Source organism: Misgurnus anguillicaudatus, chromosome 4 (genome assembly GCF_027580225.2).
Source record: "Misgurnus anguillicaudatus chromosome 4, ASM2758022v2, whole genome shotgun sequence".
NCBI lineage: Eukaryota > Metazoa > Chordata > Actinopteri > Cypriniformes > Cobitidae > Misgurnus > Misgurnus anguillicaudatus.
In genome coordinates, this window is record NC_073340.2 from 25,823,632 (window position 1) to 25,845,987 (window position 22,356).

Genomic DNA, 22,356 nt, shown 5'->3' on the forward strand with positions numbered 1-22,356 from the left:
ACTGTCATTTTTAGACCAAAAATATCAAATTTAAGTGATTTTGTGTATAAAACAAGCAAAAAAAAAAATCTGCCAGTAGGTAAGCAAAAAAATCTTGAACATTTTTCTTAAACACTAAATTCAAGAAAAAGTTCCTCACCCCATTGGCAGATGCACAAAATCACTTAAATTTGATATTTTTGGTCTAAACACTAGACTTATTTTTTTGGGTCATTTTGCTCATCAAGAAAAACCATCTTAATTTAAGAATTTTTTAATATTTTTACTGAAAACAAGACAAAAATACTAAGATTTTTTTTTCTTGAAATTCATTTTTTTTTTTGCAGTGTAGGTATAGATATGTACCTGCAAGTTACCAATAAAAGTACTAATATGCACTATTTGGGAACTACCCCAGTAGCAGCTTCTGTACCTTCTGACAGTATACATTAGACCAGGGTTTGCCTAATTGCAGGGAAATTTTAAAAGAAAAACTTTCTTTTAAAATAAATAAATCTAAATAAAGAACTTACTTACAAAAACATAGAGACTCTTTAGACTCGGGTCAGATCACGCTGACCAATTACAGAAACCCCTCGGACTTCTCGGAGACGGACTCCTCCAATAGGAACTCTAGATACGAGTCTGCTTCGAGGTACAGCAACTCGCAAGTAGGCAAGTAGCCTACTGGGAGACGATAATGCAAATTTATTAAAGGGTTTGAGTTAAGGTGAAAAATGTCCTTATAAAACTGAACTCCACCTGTTTGTTTTAGTCAACAAACAACATAATCCTTTACTGCTTATGCACTGCTTATGTCAGAAATAAAGGCACAAAAGCTGTCACTTTAAAAAGGTCCTGATATGGACCATATAAGGTACCAAAATTGTACCTCTGAGGTACAGTGAGGAAAATAAGTATTTAAAGGGATAGTTCGGCCAAAAATGATATTAAACCTACGATTTACTCACCCCCAAGCTGTCCAAGTTGCATATGTCCATCGTTTTTCAGACAAACACATTTTCGGATATTTTAGAAAATGTTTTAGATCTTTCAGTTGATTCAATGTGAGTTACGGGGTCCACGTTTATCCAGGATGATAAATAAAGGTCTTCTGAGGGTAATCCGTGCGGTGTTGTTGTAGAAATATCCATATTTTAAACTTTATTAACGTAAATAACTACCTTCCGGTAGCGCCGCCATCTTAGTCGCGTCTGCATTCAAGATCAGAGCTTTACTCAGCTTACGGAGGTTACTCTGCTGTTGCTCTGTGCCCCCGCCCTCCGAATTTGTCATACATCACTAAGAAAAGTGCGTACACTACGCTAATACTCTCTCCTGAATACAGAGGAGTCTAAGATGGCGGCGCTACCGGAAGGTAGTTATTTACGTTAATAAAGTTTTAAATATGGATATTTCTACAACAACACCGCACGGATTACCCTCAGAAGACCTTTATTTATCATCCTGGAGCTGTTTGGATTTATTTTGTGAAGGATGGACGCACTTTTTTTTGGACTTGAAGGTCGTGGACCCCGCAACATCACATTCAATCAACAGAAAGATCCAAAACATTCTCCAAAATATCCGAAAATGTGTTCGTCCGAAAAACGATGGACACATGCAACCCGGACAGCCTGTGGGCGAGCAAATCGTGGGTTCAATATCATTCTTGGCCGAACTATCCCTTTAAACACCCTGCTATTTTGCAAGTTCTCCCACTTAGAAATCATGGAGGGGTCTGAAATTGTCATCGTTGGTGCATGTCCACTGTGAGAGACATAATCTAAATCGCAATATATGATTTTTTTCAACTATTTATTTGTATGATACAGCTGAAAATAAGTATTTGAACATCTGTCTATCAGCTAGAATTCTGACCCTCAAAGACCTGTTAGTCTGCCTTTAAAATGTCCACCTCCACTCCATTTATTATCCTAAATTTGATGCACCTGTTTGAGGTCATTAGCTGCATAAAGCAATCATTGGAGCAATCATTAGAAAATGGAAGACGACGCAAATTTGCGTCTGACGTCAGTGCAAAACAACATAACAGGTTTAGTCCCAACTGATGGCCTAAATAGTGCCTCATTACCAATGTGTCATGCAAGAAACATCTCATGATGGGTAAACCCTAACCCACAGACACAGAAACTGTCAATAGGCTTTATGCCCAGCTGCACTACTTCCTGAACTTCAGCCAGCTCCTTGTTTCCTGTCTGCCATTATTGGACAAACTGATTAATCCAGGTGTGCCTGACCTCAGTAGTCACAACAACAATAATCAAACACACCTGGATTAATCAGTTTGTCCAATAATGGCAGACAGGAAACAAGGAGCTGCTGAAGTTCAGGAAGTAGTGCAGCTGGGCATAAAGCCTATTGGTTTTGTGTTGAAGAATGAAAGGGTCAAAAATCACACCTGAGCAATGCATGCAACTAGTTTCTCCATAAAGGAGGCGTCTTGAATCTTTCGTTACCAACAAAGGCTTTTGTAAATAGCATTAAATACATTTCACTAAGCGAATCAATACTTTTTCCCTGTGTCATTTTTCATGATTACGCATAATTTATGGACATCTATGGCTTGATTTCTTTGAATGTGTTGTTGTTATCAACATCCGGTGGTGAAAATTTCATGTCAATAGCACCTTTAGAAATATGTTAACTGAGAAAAATGGTGACGTGTTCAATACTTATTTCACCCGCTGTACATAATTGATGCATTAGTTATAAAAGTCTGCATGTGTGACCCTGCCTGTGAAATCCAGGCTCATAATGTAATTTTGAAGTTAGGAGCATCAAAGTTTGATTTTAACCTTTGACCTTACTAAGTCAATATTAAATCTATGTTATATTTTCATTATGTAGGAGTTTTTTTTTATAAGAAAAAGTGACTATAGCTGGGTTTTCAAACACATTGTCAGCGAGACAGTAGAAGATCTAGAATGTGTACAGAGTTTAAAGGGAAAGGTGGGGTTGGACCCCACAATTACTGCAGGTAAAAATTAATGTAAAACTTCGTAAATCTCAAAATGATATCACTGGTGGTCTTGAGTTTTGTCTTTATTACTTAAAAAAATCCGTATGGAGAACGAGAACCCTGGTGTCTTTCAAGCAGAAAGGCAAGCTCCGTTGGGATTACTGTAATGTCAATCCCTGCCTTAAAGAAGGTATTGATTTTCCTTCTATCTAAACACAAATCCATGAACACATCTTTTATTTGCTTGACCATCCATTATAACTGTAAACATTCAGAAGAAACAAACAAAAAAATCAAGTTTTAAAGAAATTCAAAGCAGAGGATCCTCTACTTACACATGTGTACGTGTCCTAAACAATGTATTTGCTCATTACACAATAATCGATTTTGGTCATAGGTTGTACAGAACAAACAAACAGTTTCTCTATATTTCCAGAATGCATTGCACGTTAATCTAGGAAGATTACAGGACGCTGAGGTATAATACAACAACCTAACAGCTTAAACCGGCTCTGAGAACACACCCCGTATCCATCCTGCTTTTGCCTATGTCACGATAGACATGAGCTTGTGACAAGGATGATGAAAAAGATGATGAAAGGTCTCTGTCCACTGTCCTTCAGACGTACCTCAACACCACCTCAACACTCAATGAGACCGACCTGCTCCATAGCAAACACCAATCAGCAGCAGGCAGCCAATGGTCGGACCACACACTAACTGCTCTCAAACTGCCCCAAACTCCTCTTTGCAAACAGAAATCACCAGCTTGGAGGAAAGAATTCCACATTTAGATAAAATGTGTACTATTTTAAAACAAACAAATACTTACTGTACCTAGTACGATAGCTCTAAACCATATACACATGGATATGCATATTTTTTTAACCATGCAGGTCTGAAATCAGCTTAATCTGTTAAGATTTGAAGTGTGTAACTTTGGTTTGAGAAGTGGGGGACACATAATGGGGAAAACATTTTCGACATTGGCTACACTGTAAAAAAAAAACGGGCACAATAAATTACAAAAAAATTCCAAAATACACAAAAAGACAGTTTTTTCTATAATTTTACAAGAACATTTTTAAAAAATCTGTAAAAAATCCGTAAAATTCTGGCAGCTGGGGTGCGGGAAAAATACCATAAAATAACGGGCGCAATAAACTACAGAAATGTTCCGTAAAACAAAAATACATTTTTTTCTGTAATTTTACACGAACATTATAAAAAAATCTGTAAAAAATCCGTAAACTTCTGGCAGCTGGGGTGCGGGAAAAATACCATAAAATAACGGCCGCAATAAACTACAGAAATGTTCCGTAAAACAAAAATACAGTTATTTCTGTAATTTTACAAGAACATTGTAAAAAAAATCTGTAAAAAATCCGTAAACTTCTGGCAGCTGGGGTGATTACACAGAAATAAACTACAGAAATGTTCCGTAAAACAAAAATACAATTTTTTCTGTAATTTTACAAGAACATTATAAAAAAATCTGTAAAAAATCCGTAAACTTCTGGCAGCTGCGGTGCGGGAAAAATACCATAAAATAACGGCCGCAGTAAACTACAGAAATGTTCCGTAAAACAAATAAATTTTTTTCTGTAATTTTACAAGAACATTGTGAAAAAAATCTGTAAAAAATCCGTAAACTTCTGGCAGCTGGGGTGCGGGAAAAATACAATAAAATAACAGCCGCAATAAACTACAGAACTGTTCCATAAAACAAAAATACAGTTTTTTCTGTAATTTTACAAGAACATTGTAAAAAAAATCTGTAAAAAATCCGTAAACTTCTGGCAAGTGGGGTTGCGGGAAAAATACCATAAAATAACAGCCGCAATAAACTACAGAAATGTTCCGTAAAACAAAAATACAGTTTTTTCTGTAATTTTACAAGAACATTGTAAAAAAATCTGTAAAAAATCCGTAAACTTCTGGCAGCTGGGGTGCGGGAAAAATACCATAAAATAACGGCCGCAATAAACTACAGAAATGTTCCGTAAAACAAAAATACAGTTATTTCTGTAATTTTACATTTACATACATTTAGGGACTGGTAATAAAATTAACAGGAAATACCAAAACGAATAGTATGCTATGTATAATTGAAAAAAAATCTTATGTCTTTATTGTTTAAAATACCAACCACTAAGACTTGAGAGAATAATTTTATGAAGTCAAAAATGTTAACCATTAATGTGACGTAAATAATATGAAACCACACCATGACGATGTATTAACAAAATATAAGCACATTTTAGCTTTTCTAAGAAGAGCATTAAATTTGATAATATTCAAAATATGAAAACTAAGTTATAATCCTATACTAGCATCCAGAAAATGTGTGGTTAAACTCATTTTCATGGTACATAGAAGGTTTTAATCTACATTACATATTGTCTTACTCAGCAACAGTGTATGGTAACGTTAGCTCAGTCAACGTTAGGATAACATCAACAGATGTAGACAAATTCTGTCTGACAGAAAATATGATTGTGCTGACCTGAGAGCTAATTTACTGAATGAACCAACTCACATCTTAATTATTTCTTTTCATCCACAATGACATTAAAGTCTATTGATGCTGCTGCTTGTGGCATTTATTTGTTGATTGTTTAATAGCGTCCGAGTTAATATCACTATAAAGTGTCTTATTGCTGTCTTTATTCGAATCACTTAGTCATTATGAATATAATCCAAAATATAGACATTCTGAGGTTTTATTATAAATGGTCAAACATTTACACAAAAGTACAATGATAAGTCTCTTGAAATATGTTTTTCTTTGATTGGATGCAGTCGATTTTGGCATGTTCCAGACACTGCTCAGCTAACTTTAGTGAGTGTAAAAAGTGTATAAATGACAAGTTATTTAATAAAAAAAAGTCATTTTTATAATTTATTTTCAATTTTCATAATAGTATTAAGCATTTTGCACGTGTCCCTGGAATTGCTGTCCACTCTGTTATTTTGGGGTAAACGTCCATTTAAGAAACCAACTGATGTACTCAGTGACATCCCGTCCCTCATTTGATCTTTCTTTAGAAGAGGTTAAAACATATAATGCACACACAGTAAGTATCTACACTTATTTTTCCTTATTTTTATCATATTTTGTTAGCAGTTGCGTGTTGTCAAGCTTAAAATGTCCACCCTGTCACTGTAAAATATGAATGAACATAAACTTAGCAGAAAATCAAAATATGTATTTTAAACAGAGCACAGTCAGCTTCAACGGTGAACGGCTTAGCTAACTGCAGCTATGTGTTCATTAAATGCTATAATTTTAGCTAAAAATGTCCATTCTGTCATGAAAATTTACATTTAATTTGCATGACAGGGTGGACATATTTTATAGGTTTGTTTGTATAGTGATCTGCTTGCAGTTCATATATAAAAAGTGCTGGAGCTTGACCAATACGCATTTCTAACAGCCTAAGGTCTCTTTAATACAAATGAAGTTAAATCTTAAAATCTCAGATTTTGTGGGGAAAATGTGCAGTCTCAAAGGCACTTTATATGATATTGACCCATCTATGCATTGACTTTGTATGTAATCTAATCGTGAAAATCGTTGAATTTGCATTTGGTGTGTATACGTCCCATTAGTGTGTGCACGCATCAACACTTTTTGTCCTGCTCGGCCCAACTCTTCTGTGGCGATGACAATGGCCATTTTTTAATCCGATGGCTGCCTTCAGGGGGTCACATTTGTAGTCTGCATTCATCATCAGACTGTCTTATTTCAGAATATTAACAATTATAAAGTTGATTATTATTTTTAGTTTATCGTAAATTGTTGTAATATGCCTATGGCTTAGGAATGTAAAGTTCAGTGTACTTAAATAAACCAGGCTTGATGACATACTGAGAAACTAAACAAACGACTTTGAAAGTGGGCGGTGGGAAACACGGTCGTGATTTTGAAAAGTCCCTAGTTGACATTTCACCCTTGTATATATGAATGTATGTATGGATTGTTACATGCATTTTTGAGGTTCTAAAACTTGCACTCTTTAGGTACAAAGTTGTACTTTTTAAAAGGGTACCAGCCTATTGACAATTTTTGTATCTTTATTTCTGAGAGTGTATATTGTAGCTCTTAGTTTGAAAATCAATGTTGTTGGGTAATGATTGCTAAACAGCTAACACAGAAATGTAAGGTCCAGGGGTCATCTAGGCTCAGGTCAATATAATCACTATTGCCTATAGACGACGGGACACTTTTGTGGTGGTCGGTGTGCATCTATTACTCCTAAAATCATGTTTTTAATCATTTTGCTTTTGATGGGTGTGTCTGGCATTACTTCGCCAGTGCAATCAGCTCCGGTATGTCACCTTATGTTAATGCTTTGACTTAGTTAAACTTAATAATAATACAATTACATGATTAACTGCTACTGCATTTGACTGAAATGTGTCATTGTTTCAGGGTTTGTTAGATGAGTTGTTTACTTTAGTTGAAGGTGAGCAATACATTGTTTGCAATTGATTTATTTGTTTGTAAGTTTGCTACAGCCTTATGCCATGCTCATTTCTCTCTCCTCCTGACAGACGTATATGACTATGCATTCAGTGAGACAGAGGAATCATCCTCACCTGATATTGTTGATGAGACCATTGACTGGATTTTTGACTTTTTTGATGAACAAGGCAAGTACATGCAGACGATAATGCAAATGTATTAAAGGGTTTCAGTTTGGTGAAAAATGTCTTCATAAAAAAGAACTCCACCTGTTTGTTTTAGTCAATAAACAACATAATCCTTTGTAGCTTATGCAGAAATAAAGGTACAAACAATGTCATTGGGGCAGTACCCTTTAAAAGGGTCCTAATATGGACCATTTAGGTACAGATATGGCACCAAAACTGTACCTTTGAGGTACCTAAATGCACTTTTTAGGTACAAAGTTGTACTTTTATAAGGTTAACGTCCTAGTGACAGCTTTTGTAGTTTTAATTCTTAGAGTGTGTGTTTAAACAAAGATCATTATCAGTATGTTTTTGTGATACTTTGTGAGCCCTAAATATTAAATAAATACCTTCAGTGATTTCATACAGTTTATGTTCAAAATGTTTTTTGGAAATTGATGCACTACAAGGTAATTTTCCTGTTTCTGTAGATGCATGTGACCCAAATCCCTGTGAGAATAATGGTGTATGTGAAGCCACCGAAAGTGGGGGCTTTACTTGCACGTGTCCAGAGCCTTATATTGGCAAAAAATGTCAGGATGGTGAGATCACGCTTATGGTACAGAAGCACGATTTTAAGAAACATTGTGTGTATTATTATTTAGCATGTGTTTGTGTTTTTAATAGAGAGGAATGTGTGTAAGAAGGTAAAGTGTTATAACGGTTTATGTGTCAGAACCCAACAAAAGCCATTCTACGAATGCAAGTGCCGGCCACCTTACAAGGCCCCTAATTGCAAGAAAGGTGAGGGTATCTCTTTCTCAATTTTTTCAAGACAAACAAATGTTTGTCAAAAATAACTGTTTCTATCAGCCAAGAGCAAAGGTACATTTAAAAAAAAATATTCAAAACATTTGTCAAAACATCTCAATGAGAATTTTTACTAATTTCCTTAAAATGGTCATTGTTATCCAAGAACAAAGTTGGAGATGATAAGTTGCGTCACCGTAAACTTTGGGATGTGTAACTTTGCAGTAGAGGTCTTCACGGGTCCACTTAGATCCGAAAACCCGAGGTCCGGGTTTCACATGTGCCTCGGACACGGGTCGGGTACAGTAATAGCGGCATCGGGTCTCGGGTAATTTAAAATGAAAGTGTTTTTGCCCCGAACAGACCCGAGAAGACCCGAACTCTCTCGCGTGTGTGCATATTTTACATTTAAAGCCCTGTTTTCAGATTGTTTATGATGAAATAGAACGGTTTTGACTGAAATTTGGACATATGATGCTGACCCAAGACTTTTCAGGTGTTTGTGCATTAACCCCCACAAAGACGTGAAACTCACCGAGTGGTCGGGGGTGTTCACTGGTGTGCTCACACAAGAATCGCTGCAAAAGATGCTTTCCAACAGCTGTTTTAGCATTCGTTGTAAACTTGTGGACCTATTTTTTTCAAACGCCTCACACCCATATATTCTTCCGTTAAAGGCTTGAATAATAGACACTCCAGACCAGTTGGTGGCGATAATCCACCTTTGCCAATTGCAAGAATACAAACAACGTTCCCGGCGCGAAGTAATACCGTACCTCACAGCACATCTAATACAAGTCAATGTAGTTGAACAAAAACTACGATAAAACATGTTGGAAAGCATCTTTTGCAGCGATTTTTGTGTGAGCATATTAGTGAACACCCCTGACCACTCGGTGAGTTACACGTCTTTGTAAACGAAAATTTAATGCATTTTAGTAAGGATTGTCCAAGGGCACCTATACAGCCATTGTAGAGGTGGGAGTTGATACAACAAACACCCGAAAATTCTCGGGCCAGCATCATATGTCCAAATTTCAGTCTATTTCTTCATAAACAATCTGAAAACAGGGCTTTAAGTGTAAAATACCGAACTTGTCCTTTAAGTTAAAATATAATTTGAAAAAACTCACACTTTTAAATGTTACCAATTTAAATAATAAAAAAATGGACAAAAAAGTGACAAAATTTAAGTTTGAAGTTGAAGTAACTTTCACTTTTATAGTGTATCCCAGTGCTAATCTATGACGCAATACATACTTTATCCTTTAAAGGTTCTTGAATTAAAGAAACCATGCAAGCCGGTCGGCGGCTCTTTAGGATTGTAGTTCTATCTCTCTAAATACTTTTGTTTGCAATGTTAGCTTCTGCTTGCAACCCGAGTCCGTGCCTGAATGGAGGAACGTGTGTTAGAGGACGTACAAGATCCGACTTTGCATGTGAATGTCCTGGAAACTACACTGGGAGATTCTGCCAAAATGGTAATGGGCCACATTGCTAAATTGATTTCCCATATATACATAATTAATGCATAATAGTCTACAGGGCGGTTTCCCGGACAGGGTTTACATTAATCAAAGACTAGGCCTTAATTATATTAGGACATTTAAGTAGTTTTTACAAACCTTACAAAAAAATCAATACTGGTGTGCATCTTGAAACAAAGCAATAGCACTAATATATGTTAAGTTATGGCAGTACAAGTTGTTTTAAAATAAGGCAGCTCAAACATGCATTTTAGTCTGGGACTATAAGCCCTTTCCGGGAAACGTCCCTACATGTGTGACCCTATGTCTGTTAGGAGCACTAAGAGTAAGTTTGATTTCAATCTTTGACATGATCTTACTCAGTCAATATAAAAAGATATGAAGGTTATATTTTCACAGAATGTTCCTTACATCATTTTTATAAGAAAAAAGTGATAGCTGGGTTTTCAAACACAGGATCATGTCATTGTGTATTCAGATCCAAATGATTGCTATGAGGGAAATGGCCAATCATACAGGGGGTTTGCCAGCAACACAGTAGATGATCTAGAATGTTTACCCTGGAACTACCATAAGATTCCCATAACAGCGCTTGAAGATAAAGATGGCATTGGACCCCACAACTACTGCAGGTAAAAATAATGGAAATCTCCATAAATCTCAAAATGATATCACTGGTGGTCTTGAGTTTTGTCTTTGTCACTTAAGAAATCCGGATGGAGAACGAGAACCCTGGTGTTTTGTCAAACAGAAAGGCAAGCTCCGTTGGGACTACTGTAATGTCAATCCCTGCCTTAAAGAAGGTATTGATTTTCCTTCTATCTTCTCTTATATAAACACAAATCCATGAACACATCTTTTAATTGCTTGACCATCCATAATAACTGTACAACTAAACTGAATTTTAGTTCCAGAAAAACCTACAGTGCCCCCCGCAAAGCTGGAATTTTCTGGCTGTGGAAAGAAAAGCCAGTCCAATATGATTTCCCCAAGGATATTTGGTGGGAGAAAGTCCCTACCCAATGCTCATCCCTGGCAGGCTTCACTTCAGTTTCGACCCAAAGGTTCTAATGACACCTTCAGACATGGTTGTGGAGGAACCCTCATTGACTCCTGCTGGATCGTTACTGCAGCTCACTGCATGTAAGTATGGCTGCAAAATGGACCAGAGGTTTTGCAAATAGACTTAATGTTTGTTTTACTCTAAACCTCAAAATACACCCCCCACAAACGTATACACTAAAACATGACTGTCAACATTTGCACATCAATGGGTGATCAGAAAACCTTGCCCTTCAGTCACAGTTGTGTAATAGAGAAAGCACAATAGTTCTTTGGGTTTCTTCAAGTTTGGGACAAAACTGTAAGTAAATCTGGGTAAGTGAATGCTGGGTTTTTTAAGCCCATGGTTGAGCCAAATAAAGACATTTTAAGGATAAATTTCAACCAACGGATGGGTGACACTTTAAAAGGAATAGTTTACCCCAAAATAAAAATTAAACAATATTTTGGCCATCCAAGGTTATGTTATTTTAAAGAGCACATATTTTAAGATTCACTTTTTAAACATCTTTTGGTGTGTAAGTATGTATTAGTACATGTTAACGATATGCAAAAGGTACAAACCCCAAAGTAAAAAGAATTTAAAAGAATTTAAAAGAACCGCCCCTCCACATTTTTTTAAAAATGCACACGCGCCACACTCTAGGAGGCTGTTTACACTTGGCATTAACATGCGTTTTCGTCGATCGGATCACAAGTGGACGACGTTAATGCCAGGTGTAAACGGTGTTCAAAACGTTTTGAGCTCGTCCACTTTCGACCACTTTCAACCACATCCAGAGGTAGTCGAAACCACTTTCGATCGATTGCTTTGGAGTTGCGGAACGCACATGTGGTTGAATGCGTTCGAACAGCCACACGCGACCGCCTTCTCTCCGCCCATTTATCTAATCTGAGGTATCAAACACAAGTTTTATGTCTTTTTTGACTTGTGGCGTGAACATACAGTGAACAGTGCTATTTTTAGCCTTTCATTGATAAAACTAAAGCGGCTGATATCCGTAGTTTCGTTTTGAAAGCGTGTGAAAGTTGCGCGATCCTATTTCATCAATTGCGCTGAAAATTCAGCGAAAGCTCTTACATATAAACGTAAAAAACACTGTGCAGCATGTTTACTTGCTAAACAAGCAGTGGACTCCGACATAATATTAGTTTGCGTCCATATAAACTCAACATTACTCCCGCTCGCGTTTGAATGACAGCAGAGAGACTCGTCCACCGTCTCACAGACCACCCCCTCACAATATTCAGCACAGAAGCAGTCGAAAGTGGACAAAAGAGACAGATTTAAATACCAGGTGTAAACGTAATGTGTCTCTCTCGTCCACTTGTGATCCGATCGATGAAAACACATCATACCAAGTGTAAACGCTCTGTTTACAAGTTGCTGTCGGCATGTTTACCGTGTTTGTGCGGTTCGTGACTTGTGCCAGGGCTAGCATCGCTAATCATAGCTTACATCAACTTTTACTAGCAGTGATTTTAAATGGATTTCTCCAAATAGCATGACAAAATGTACCTTTCCAGTAAAAACTTCGCGTGGGAAGCCCCACCTGTCCTTTTAGCTCACGCCAGCGTGTGAAATAGTCTCCCATAAACACTCTGGTCTTGTTTCTTTCTTCATAGTCCTTTCTCTTCTTGTCATACAATTCGTAGACACTTTTTCTCTTGCGACCCTCAGACATTTTGAAAAAAACACAGTGAGAATGCGAACTTCAATGAATGGTTGAAACCGTAGCACAACACACATTGACGTGAAAGTGCGCATGTGCAGAAAGCGAACCTAGGGACGAGCACGTACAAAGGTTATACGTCAACATATCATCAGAATGATTGACATCTGGGATGACCAATGATATAGGTGATCCACCCGGAAAATGAAAATCTTCCACTATACCTTTAACTCCTGTTAGCATTGCATTGTGCGCGGATCTTTCAAACATGGTAAGGAGCGTCACGTTTCCAGCTTACGTCAGAGGTATTCAGGCCAATCACAACGTACAGATTAGTATTATACCAAATATACAAAGTAACATTGTTTTGTTACCAATGAAATAGGTGCTCTTTAACTCAACACAGTTAGAATTTTTTTTGTGATTAACATTTTTATTGATTTTCAGGCACTTTTCACAATACAACATAACGCATCTGTACCAAATCAACATTTTCACAACCCTACCCCCTCCCACACAAGGGATCCCCACTAGAGCTTGAGGTTACAATTTGGCTATACAATTCACTACAATAAGAATTACTTCCAGCACATAATAGTGAAAAAGGGACAACAATAATACCCTACAAAATAATAATAATAATAATTACTGCCCCCTTTCCAAATAAGATAAATATCTAGACCATTTCTTAAAAAAAAATTATCCATCTGTCTGTAAGACATTTTTTCCAGAGCAGCCACAGTTAGAATTATTGAATAATATCCTGGCTCTTATCAGCTTTATAATAGCATTGGATAGTGCCCCATTTTTTAAAGGGGACATACCATGAAAATCTGACTTTTAATGTGCTATAACTGGGTCCCCAGTGCTTTTATCAACCTAGAAAATGTTTAAAAAAACAGTAACTTAGTTTTGGTAAACCATTCTCTACAAGCATGTGAAAAAATAGGTAATTAAAATTTGACTCCCCTGATGATGTCAGAAGAGGATAATACCACCGCTTAATCTGCACTATCCAACCACGCCACTGCCATTTAGTGCAGAGATCCGCTCATTTGCATGTTAAAGGACACACCCAAAATGGCACATTTTTGCACATACCTACGAAGTGTTAATGTTAACATGCTTTAAAAATTATCTATGTGATATTTTGACCTAAAACATATGTACTCTGGGGACACCAAAGATTTATTTGACATCTTAAAAAAGTATTGTGAAATGTACCCTTTAAAGCTCCAAAAAGCACATCCATCCATCAAAAACTAATCCAAACAATTATTAAATGTCTTGTGAAGCAATAGGGTTTTAAAAGGAAAATATTTATATTTCAACTCACTTGTGAATGCATGTACGGCTAGACACCATTGATCAAAGTTTATAAAGTTTGAAATATAAATGTTTTTCTTACCAACCCATTGCTTCACTTTGGAAAACATATAATAACCGTATGAATTAGTTTTTGATGGATGGATACACTTTTAAGATATTTAAAAATGGGGGACTATCCAATGTCATTATGAAGCTGAAAATAGCCAGGATATCTAGGATGGCTTAAGGGTAAGTAAAATATGGGCTAATTTTAATTTTGGGTGAACTATTTCTTGGAGTATACACCGATGGTAAATGATGAAGTGATAAATCAATATGCAAGAATGTTTCCATTACTGATGGCAGTGATGAGACTGAAGAGATGCGGGTGGAGCTGGGTGGTACTAACCTTGAGAAAGCTGACCGTGCAAAGCAGTTTCTGGAAGTGGAGAAAGACTTTGTTCATGAGAATTATACACTGACAAATGAATACCTGTTAAATGATATAGGTCAGTGATTCACTCTTATCCATCTGCATATAATCTATGTATAACTCTGTCTGGGAGTATATTCATATTTAACTTTATGGCTTTTAAGCCATGTCAAGAGGGAGTCCCAAATGGACAACATGATGAATTAGTCCATTCTTGTCAATGATAGCATTGCATCATGTAAAATTATTAGTTTTTAATATAGTTTTATTCCATCTTATTTATCCAAGCTTTGCTGAAACTAAAGGGTGTAAATGGACTGTGTGCTCAAGAGACCGAATCTGTTAGAGCAGCGTGTCTTACCAGGGATTCATTCCCAGATCAAACACAGTGCACCATATCAGGCTATGGAGTCACAGAGAAAGATGAAGCTTCTGTGTTGTCTGTGTTCAATGCGTCTATAAACACCCAATGTGAATACAGCTCATCTCATTTGTCTCTGTCGTAGATGAAGACTCGGTCTCTCCTCAGCTGCTGGATGCCAAAGTTCTCCTGATCCCTCAGAGGCGATGTATGTCCCAGCTAGCTTATGGGAACAGAATGGATGATACCATGATGTGTGCTGGGTATATGCAGGGAAAAATTGACTCTTGTCAGGTGTGTAGTAACAACATAAACAAGCGGCTTTCGTGGTCAACACGTAACTTCCGGTAAACTCAGCTAAGAATAAATAACAACAAAGTGCTTTTAAAGTAGTTTTATATCATAAGCTAAATAAACAAAGCGTAGATTACCTAGGAAACCAAAACATTTGTTATTTTCGACGAGGTATTTGTTCAAGAGTTCAGTTTAGCAACTAGTCATTAAAAAAAATGAAACCTGAAGTAAAGTTCCGACCAGACGCGTAATCGCGTCACCGCACTTGTGTCCTATTAAACCGTCCAGATGGTATGCACGTGACGTCACCTTTGGTGAAAATGACTGCGGTTACGCCCACTGAGTGGCAAAAGACAGATCGGCAGCATTTAAGTAGTGTGAAATCTGCGAAAACACGGGGAAAACGCGTCTAAATGGGAAAAAAGCTGTTGTGCGATATACTGTACTAACAGATTAACAAGAATTCGAAGTTATCGTTTTACAGACTGCCAAAAAAACACCGAAAGGAGAAGTAAATTGATCGTTCATTCCAACATCCACAGACCACAGGTGGGTTGACAAGATGCTAGGGTCACTATCAAGCAGTTTTTACTTTCTCCTTAAACATATTTTTTCAAGTATTTGTATTTTATCCTTGTTTCGTTACATTCCAAAGCATATTATCAAAATTTTTACTCTATTACATTTCATAAATAATAAGTTTTTGTTTTAAACTTAATATTTAAGTACATTCATGTATTTTTCCTTAAGCAAAATACACAATTTTACTGTAATTAGGTATTAAATAAATTTTAATATGCAATATTAAAGAATACACAGTATGATAATATGCTTTAGAATCAGTGTTGGGTAAGTTACTCAAAAAAAGTAATTAATTACTAGTTACTAATTACATCTTTAATAAAGTAATTAGATTACTTTACAAATTACTCTCTCCAAAAAGTATTTAATTACTTATTACTAATTACTTTCTAAATCCTATTTAGTACATGATACAAGGATAGGCTTGAAATGGCTCGAAGAAACAATATATAAAAGTACATCAATTATTCTGGTCCCACTTTAGGGTCCAATTCTCTCTATTCACTAACTATTAACTACTTTTGCCTCAATATACTCCAACTACTGCTTACTAATACTAAAGAAGTTGTTAATTTTAAGTATTGGCAGAAATGGGGAGGGTTAAGGATGTAGAATAAGGTTTTGCAGAATCAGGCATTTATATGTGCTATTAAGTATTAATAAACAGCCAACATCTCATTAATATTAATGCTAATAATAATCAACCAGTTAATAGTGAGAATTGTAAACTAAACCATGTTAAATCCACTTTTGTATTATAGTATACATAATTGTTTTACAGGCCATACACAGTATTTAGTTACATCAGAAGTAACTGTAATTAGATTACAAGAAAAATAAGAGTAATCCCTTACTTTACTTTTTCAAGGGAAAAGTAATTAAATTACAGTAACTAATTACTTAGTAACTAGTTACACCCAACACTGTTTAGAATGTAGTGAAGTAAAATTTTTCCCAATACAAACACCCTAATAAAGCACCGATGCTTGGAAAATGTTACTAATGTTACTAGGTATTGTCAACCTCTGCTATTAAGTCCCACTAAATTCAATTTAAGCTTATAGTAGTCAGTTTTACTGGCGTTTTCGAAGCAGCAGCTATGAAAACCAGCCATTTTGTTGAATCATTTGCCACTCAACAGGGCGAGTTCCGGCGTGGTCACGTGGAAAAGTGACGTCAATGCATACCCAAAGAAAATGAACATTACAATTTTTGTGATGTTTTCCCTACCAGGGTCCGAAAATCTCAAAATTTTGTGACAATTATAAAAGCATTGTATGCAAAGCTTAAAATGAACATGCTTTTCAGTAATGAATATTTCAGACCTTACACACTGTAGTAACTCATTTTTAACATCTTCATAGGGTGATTCTGGTGGTCCACTGGTTTGTCAGAAGGATGAAAAACATTATTTACATGGTATAGTGAGTTGGGGTGACAGCTGTGGAAAGAAGAACAAGCCGGGGATCTACGTTCGTGTGAACCAGTTTATTGACTGGCTTAATATTAAGATACGTTCATCTTAGGTTTGTGCTACACGAAATACAAGTTTAATGTTTGGGATAATAACTGAAGAATATTTACATAAATCATTTATAGATATATTCATGGCCTGTAATTTAAAGTTATTTAAATGCATCTGCCAATAAACAGCTTAACAAAATTCTCAAACCATTATGATTTATTACTAGGAATAAGAGTGTTTACATAAAAAACAAGACTTATGCAAAAACGGTTTCATGCTCAAAAAAGACCTTTATTGGCATTCACACAGAAATTCACAGACAATGAAAAATGCAATCAAAATATATATCTCTAATCTCGATTAACCTCCGATGTGTAATGCGCTCATATTACGTTTGCAACAGGATCTTTCTGCAAAAAAAAAAAAAAACTAAAATGCTGTAGCCAAATCTTAAAGTCAAATTAAGATGTTAACAGGAGCAATCAGGAGAAAACTGGAAACAGCCAAGCACTCTGCACCGCACCACCTTAACAGCTAACCAGCAAAACTCAACTGCTACACAACTGCGCCGCAACTGCGCCTAGTGCATAAAAAATACACAAGAGAAAATATTAGAATCATATTGCTGTGAAATTTCCATTTAAACTATAAAACACCTGCTCGGTTAGCATCAGGTCAAACGTGTCACTTGTATTAGTTTTTAATAGTGCATTGCCTAGCCAATCTGCAATGTCTACCTCACACACCTATTGAAGCAAAAAAAAGCACATTTCAAAATTGTCCAATGATGTTTTATTAAGAAAAAGTTGTTAAATTGGGATTAAAATGAACTTACTTTCTGGGAGTTTCAAAAACTTGAGGAAATAAACAAAAGCCACTACCAAAATGAAAAGAAATGATTTCACCTAGCCAGCCCAGTTTAAGGATAAAGATCATTTAATATCACAAAGAATTCAAACGTATGATACAAAGCAATTCTGGGCAACAGAAAACAAATCATTTAAAAAAGAAAAATGTAGACCAAGTTACAATAACCTTTCGGTCAGATATATGGATTATTTCGGTATCCTCATAAGATGACATCGTTCAATGTGATCCTTGAAGTTTCAACGATGTGACATCATCTAGAAGAAACAAACAAAAACAATCTAAGTTTCAAAGAAATTCAAAGCAGAGGATCCTCTACTACTTACACATGTGTTTGTGTCCTAAACAACTTATTTGCTCATTACACAATCGATTTTGGTCATAGGTTGTATAGAACAAACAGTCAGTTTCTCGCTCTCTCTCTCTTTTTTTTTTGAAAGCATTGCAGATTAATCTAAGAAGAACACTCTTCTGTGTTGCTCATATACCTGAATTTGATCACCTTGAGGGTAAAATAACAGAGGGGTGAAATACGCCTCTCACAGCCACTTTAAGTGTCAGCACGCTGAGGTATAATACAACAACCTAACAGCTTAAATCGGCTCTGAGAACACACCCCGTATCCATCCTGCTTTTGCCTTATGTCACGATAGACCTGAGCTTGTGACAAGGATGATGAAAAGGTCCTTGTCCTTCAGACGTACCTCAACACCACCTCAACACTCAATGAGACCGACCTGCTCCATAGCAAACACCAATCAGCAGCAGGCAGCCAATGGTTGGTTCACACACTAACTGCTCTCAAACTGCCCCAAACTCCTCTTTTGCAAACAGGAATCAGCAGCTTGGAGGAAAGAATTCCACATTTAGATGAAATGTGTACTATCCATATCCATTGATTTCAAAACAAACAAATACTTACTTTAACCACGATAGCTCAAAACCAGTGGTCACCAACCCTGTTCCTGGAGATCTACCCTCTGCCTACACTAGATCCAACCCTGCTTCAGCACACCTGCGAAAAGCATGATTGGCAGGTTCAGGTGGGTTTGATGAGGGTTGGAGGTGAACTCTGCAGGAAAAGTAGATCTCCAGGAAGAGGGTTGGTGACCACTGCTCTAAACCATATACACATGGATATGCATAATTTTTTTATAAATCATGCAGGTCTGAGATCAGCTCAAGTGTGTTGAGATTCCAGGGAGAATATTGTGAATAACAGTCCTGTCTGACTAGATTTCACACCCTTACATGAATCAGTACTGTACTGAACCACTGGAGAAGACAGCCCCCCATCAATGTATTTTGTGGTCATGGACCTGCAAAAAAAGTTAAACCTGACACCTATAGAGAGCGAATGCATCAACCATCAGTTTACCTACATTAAAATTTGGTTCGAACATGAATGCCTTGAGAAACTTTGTGTAAGAGGAAAGCAGGGTGGGGCAAATGTAAAAAAAGTTCTTTGCATCGCATTTAAAGTGATTTCAAAAGATTATGAGCTCTATATTCCTAATTTAAAGCATACTTTTAAGGAGGTCCTTTTATAGGACTGCTCACATAGCAAAATCTGTTCAAATCTGGGTTTTAGGATGTACAAAATGACAACACTGTGATTGGGCATCTTGATAATTTTTTTAAAGAAAATCCAAAAATGTTCTTCTATACGGACTCTTCAACTTACCCAATTTTCACGATTCACCGGTATCTCCGTTCGCCTCTGGAGATTTGGGTTTGCTTATGGATCTGCTTCTAGATCTTGATTTGGACCCTTTGTTTGATCGGGGAGTGTGACTCCTGGAGCGGGACTTTGACTTGGATCTTGAACGGGACCTGGAAGCCGATTTCGACTTGCTCCTGCGTGGTGTGCGGGATTTGGAACGTGAACGGGAGTACGACTTGGATCTTGATCGGCTGTAGCGGGATCTGCTGCGGGAACGGGATCGACTCCTGCTTCTGGACTTGCTGCGCCTCCTGCGTCGAGGACTACTGGGAAAAACAGACATGGTACAAGTTAGAAGTTTAAATCTCATTTGTACAAAAAACAAAACCAAGCAGCAGCTTTAACAATAAACAAAAGACTGTAATTTGCAAAACAACCCTTTAAAATGTTGTTAAACAAATTAAAAATTTCTAGACATCTGTAAATTAAGGATATCAACCGAAATAAAGATTTTGTAGCAAAGTTGGCTCATCCAAAAAAAGTGAAGCAGCTGTTTATTACAAATCCACACTGTTGACCAAACAACACCCATGTGTTTAGCATTTACTACAGTAAACCATCCTGAATTGTATTAATCGTAGTAATTACTACATTTTGTTAATGTATACAATAGTATTCTGTAGTATTATTAACTAGTGAATTAATACATTGTGAAAACTAGTATTTTATTGTCCTGTAGTGCGCTGCGCTTTATTGTTCTGAAGTGTGTTTAAGTATTTACTATAAATAAAAATTATATTTTTGTATTTAGTATTTACTATAATGAATGGCAATACACTGTAGTAATAATTACTACACTTTCTGCAGTATTCTTACATGTGGGTATTAACCTGTATAAACTACAGCTCGCGTAGGCTTCAGCACGAGGCGCGCGGAAGGCCTCAAACACGCACTACTGGTTTCTCAACATTTTGTGTTACTATATCCCAAACTGTACAAAGTAAAACGGTCGGTTTTTTTTAATAATAAATGCACGTATAAGGTCCTTGCCTGCGGCTTCGACCGTATCCGCCTCCACCTCCACCACCATATCTCCTCGGCTGGGCTCCGCGACGGCTGTTGTGGGACTCTGGCGGGCGCCCGTATCTCGCCATCTGCACGCGCAGTTCGCGCCCGTCCAGCTGCGCACCGTCCATAGCGTCCATCGCATCCTCTGCGTCCCGTTTATCGTGGAACCTGACGAAGGCGAACCCGCGGCTCTCTTTCGTGTACGGGTCTCTTGGGATGTAAACATCCCCGACCCGACCGTACTTTTCGAAAACTCGCCGTAGGGCTTCAGGAGACGTACGGTACGTCAGATTGTCGACTTTTAAAGAAGTCATACCCTCGACGTCTGGCGGAGGCCTGCCGTAACTCATATTGAATTGCTAAGTCTACCGCAATAACGCAGAAAATAATTCAGTTACTTGTGAAATGTACGTAGAAAGCACTGGAACATTCGAACGCGTTCAGCAAAACACGCTGAACAGTCCACCCTCTAAAATGGCGGTAACCGGATTTCCGCGGTAGGTGGAGCTGAGTTTTATTTCCTGGGCAGGAGGATAACATACTGCCACATAAAGGCAACTTAGTGACACTACAAGCTGCCAGCTCCTATCAATAGCCAAATAGTCATTTTAAAGTGACCCTGACAGTGAAATCCAAGTTAGTCTAATAATCTAATTCTGAATTTAGGAGCAACAAAGTTTGATTTCAATCTTTGACATAATCTTACTCAGTCAAGGTTATGTCTTCACAGAATGCTCTTCACAGTATGTAGGGTGATTTTATGTAGAAAACCTTATTCACAAAAATTACCTTACAGACAGGGTCACACAAAGAATTGAAGGAAATAATATTTAATATGAAATAATAATAATATATATATGAAATAAAATTATTGATCTCATAACTGGTCCTTCATAGAGAGGATATGGAGTAGTACTAATATTAATGTATTAATATATTTAATTATAATTAATATAATTAATTAAATTTAATTTAATTAATATTAAAGTATTAATGGAATTTAAGAATAATATTATTGCTAAATACTACTTAGTATTTAGCAATAATATTATTCTTAAATTCCATGTACTTGTTTCAGATATTTACTTTTAACATTTAGGTACAAATTTCAAACAAAGAGTCGTGACTATCTGTCCCTAATGAATAAGGTTACATTTTGTTCACAAATATCCAATGAGACCTCAGATAAACACCAATAACACTATTATGCCCTTCCTGCGCTGTAGTGATTAGCCTACCTCACAATTTTCGCAAGGCAAGATCTGTTTTGTACTGCGCAAAACCCCAGGTTTGGATTTAAGCCTGACGTCAGGGGTGGCAAATAGTGCTTCTGATGACAGTAATACAGTACAGATCATTGGGTGGCAGGTCTTGTTTGAGACGTTGTTTGAAACAAAAAGTGTTATTCCTCTAGGGGGCGCTTGGCGGCTCAAAAGACCCAATATAACCTTGAGTTACATCCAAATATCAGGGTTATAATACAAACACATAATAATATAATACATTAATACAAATAATTCTCCCGTAGCAGTGTTGATTAAACAATGTCGAGTAATGGTCAACGACCAAGATCGGTGTATCTTTGCCAGCGCTGAGAAAATGTAGCATGTACTACGTGACAACGTTTCCTAACCATACACTGTACTGTAGTGTTCAGCCGCAGTCTAGACAATGTTTTTAAAACAT

General features: G+C 36.8%; 2 protein-coding genes across 6 annotated transcripts; one reads left to right on the forward strand and one right to left on the reverse strand.

Annotated features, from left to right (window-relative positions):
• The first annotated feature begins 7,141 nt into the window (after positions 1-7,141).
• On the forward strand, positions 7,142-17,507 carry habp2 (hyaluronan binding protein 2). The gene is made up of 13 exons (XM_073867057.1): positions 7,142-7,294; positions 7,398-7,431; positions 7,520-7,618; positions 8,089-8,199; positions 8,285-8,401; positions 9,772-9,888; positions 10,373-10,526; positions 10,603-10,697; positions 10,803-11,037; positions 14,304-14,446; positions 14,659-14,791; positions 14,875-15,025; positions 16,972-17,507. Exons 1-13 carry the CDS (start codon positions 7,229-7,231, stop codon positions 17,131-17,133), a joined length of 1,617 nt encoding a protein of 538 aa, XP_073723158.1. The 5' UTR covers positions 7,142-7,228; the 3' UTR covers positions 17,134-17,507.
• On the reverse strand, positions 17,343-21,170 carry srsf2a (serine and arginine rich splicing factor 2a). Of its 5 annotated transcripts, XR_008636931.2 has the most exons (5): positions 20,653-21,170; positions 19,624-19,928; positions 18,644-18,783; positions 18,108-18,196; positions 17,343-17,652 (listed from the first exon to the last, which is right to left on the reverse strand). XR_008636931.2 is itself a non-coding variant. In XM_055176021.2 (3 exons), exons 1-2 carry the CDS (start codon positions 21,018-21,020, stop codon positions 19,631-19,633), a joined length of 663 nt encoding a protein of 220 aa, XP_055031996.2. In that variant the 5' UTR covers positions 21,021-21,170; the 3' UTR covers positions 17,991-18,196; positions 19,624-19,630. The 5 variants fall into 5 exon arrangements, 2 of the variants coding, with proteins under 2 accessions (XP_055031996.2, XP_055031995.2); XR_008636930.2 differs by lacking the exon at positions 18,644-18,783; XR_008636929.2 differs by lacking the exon at positions 17,343-17,652 and having other exon boundaries at positions 17,991-18,196.
• Between the last annotated feature and the right edge of the window lie 1,186 nt (positions 21,171-22,356).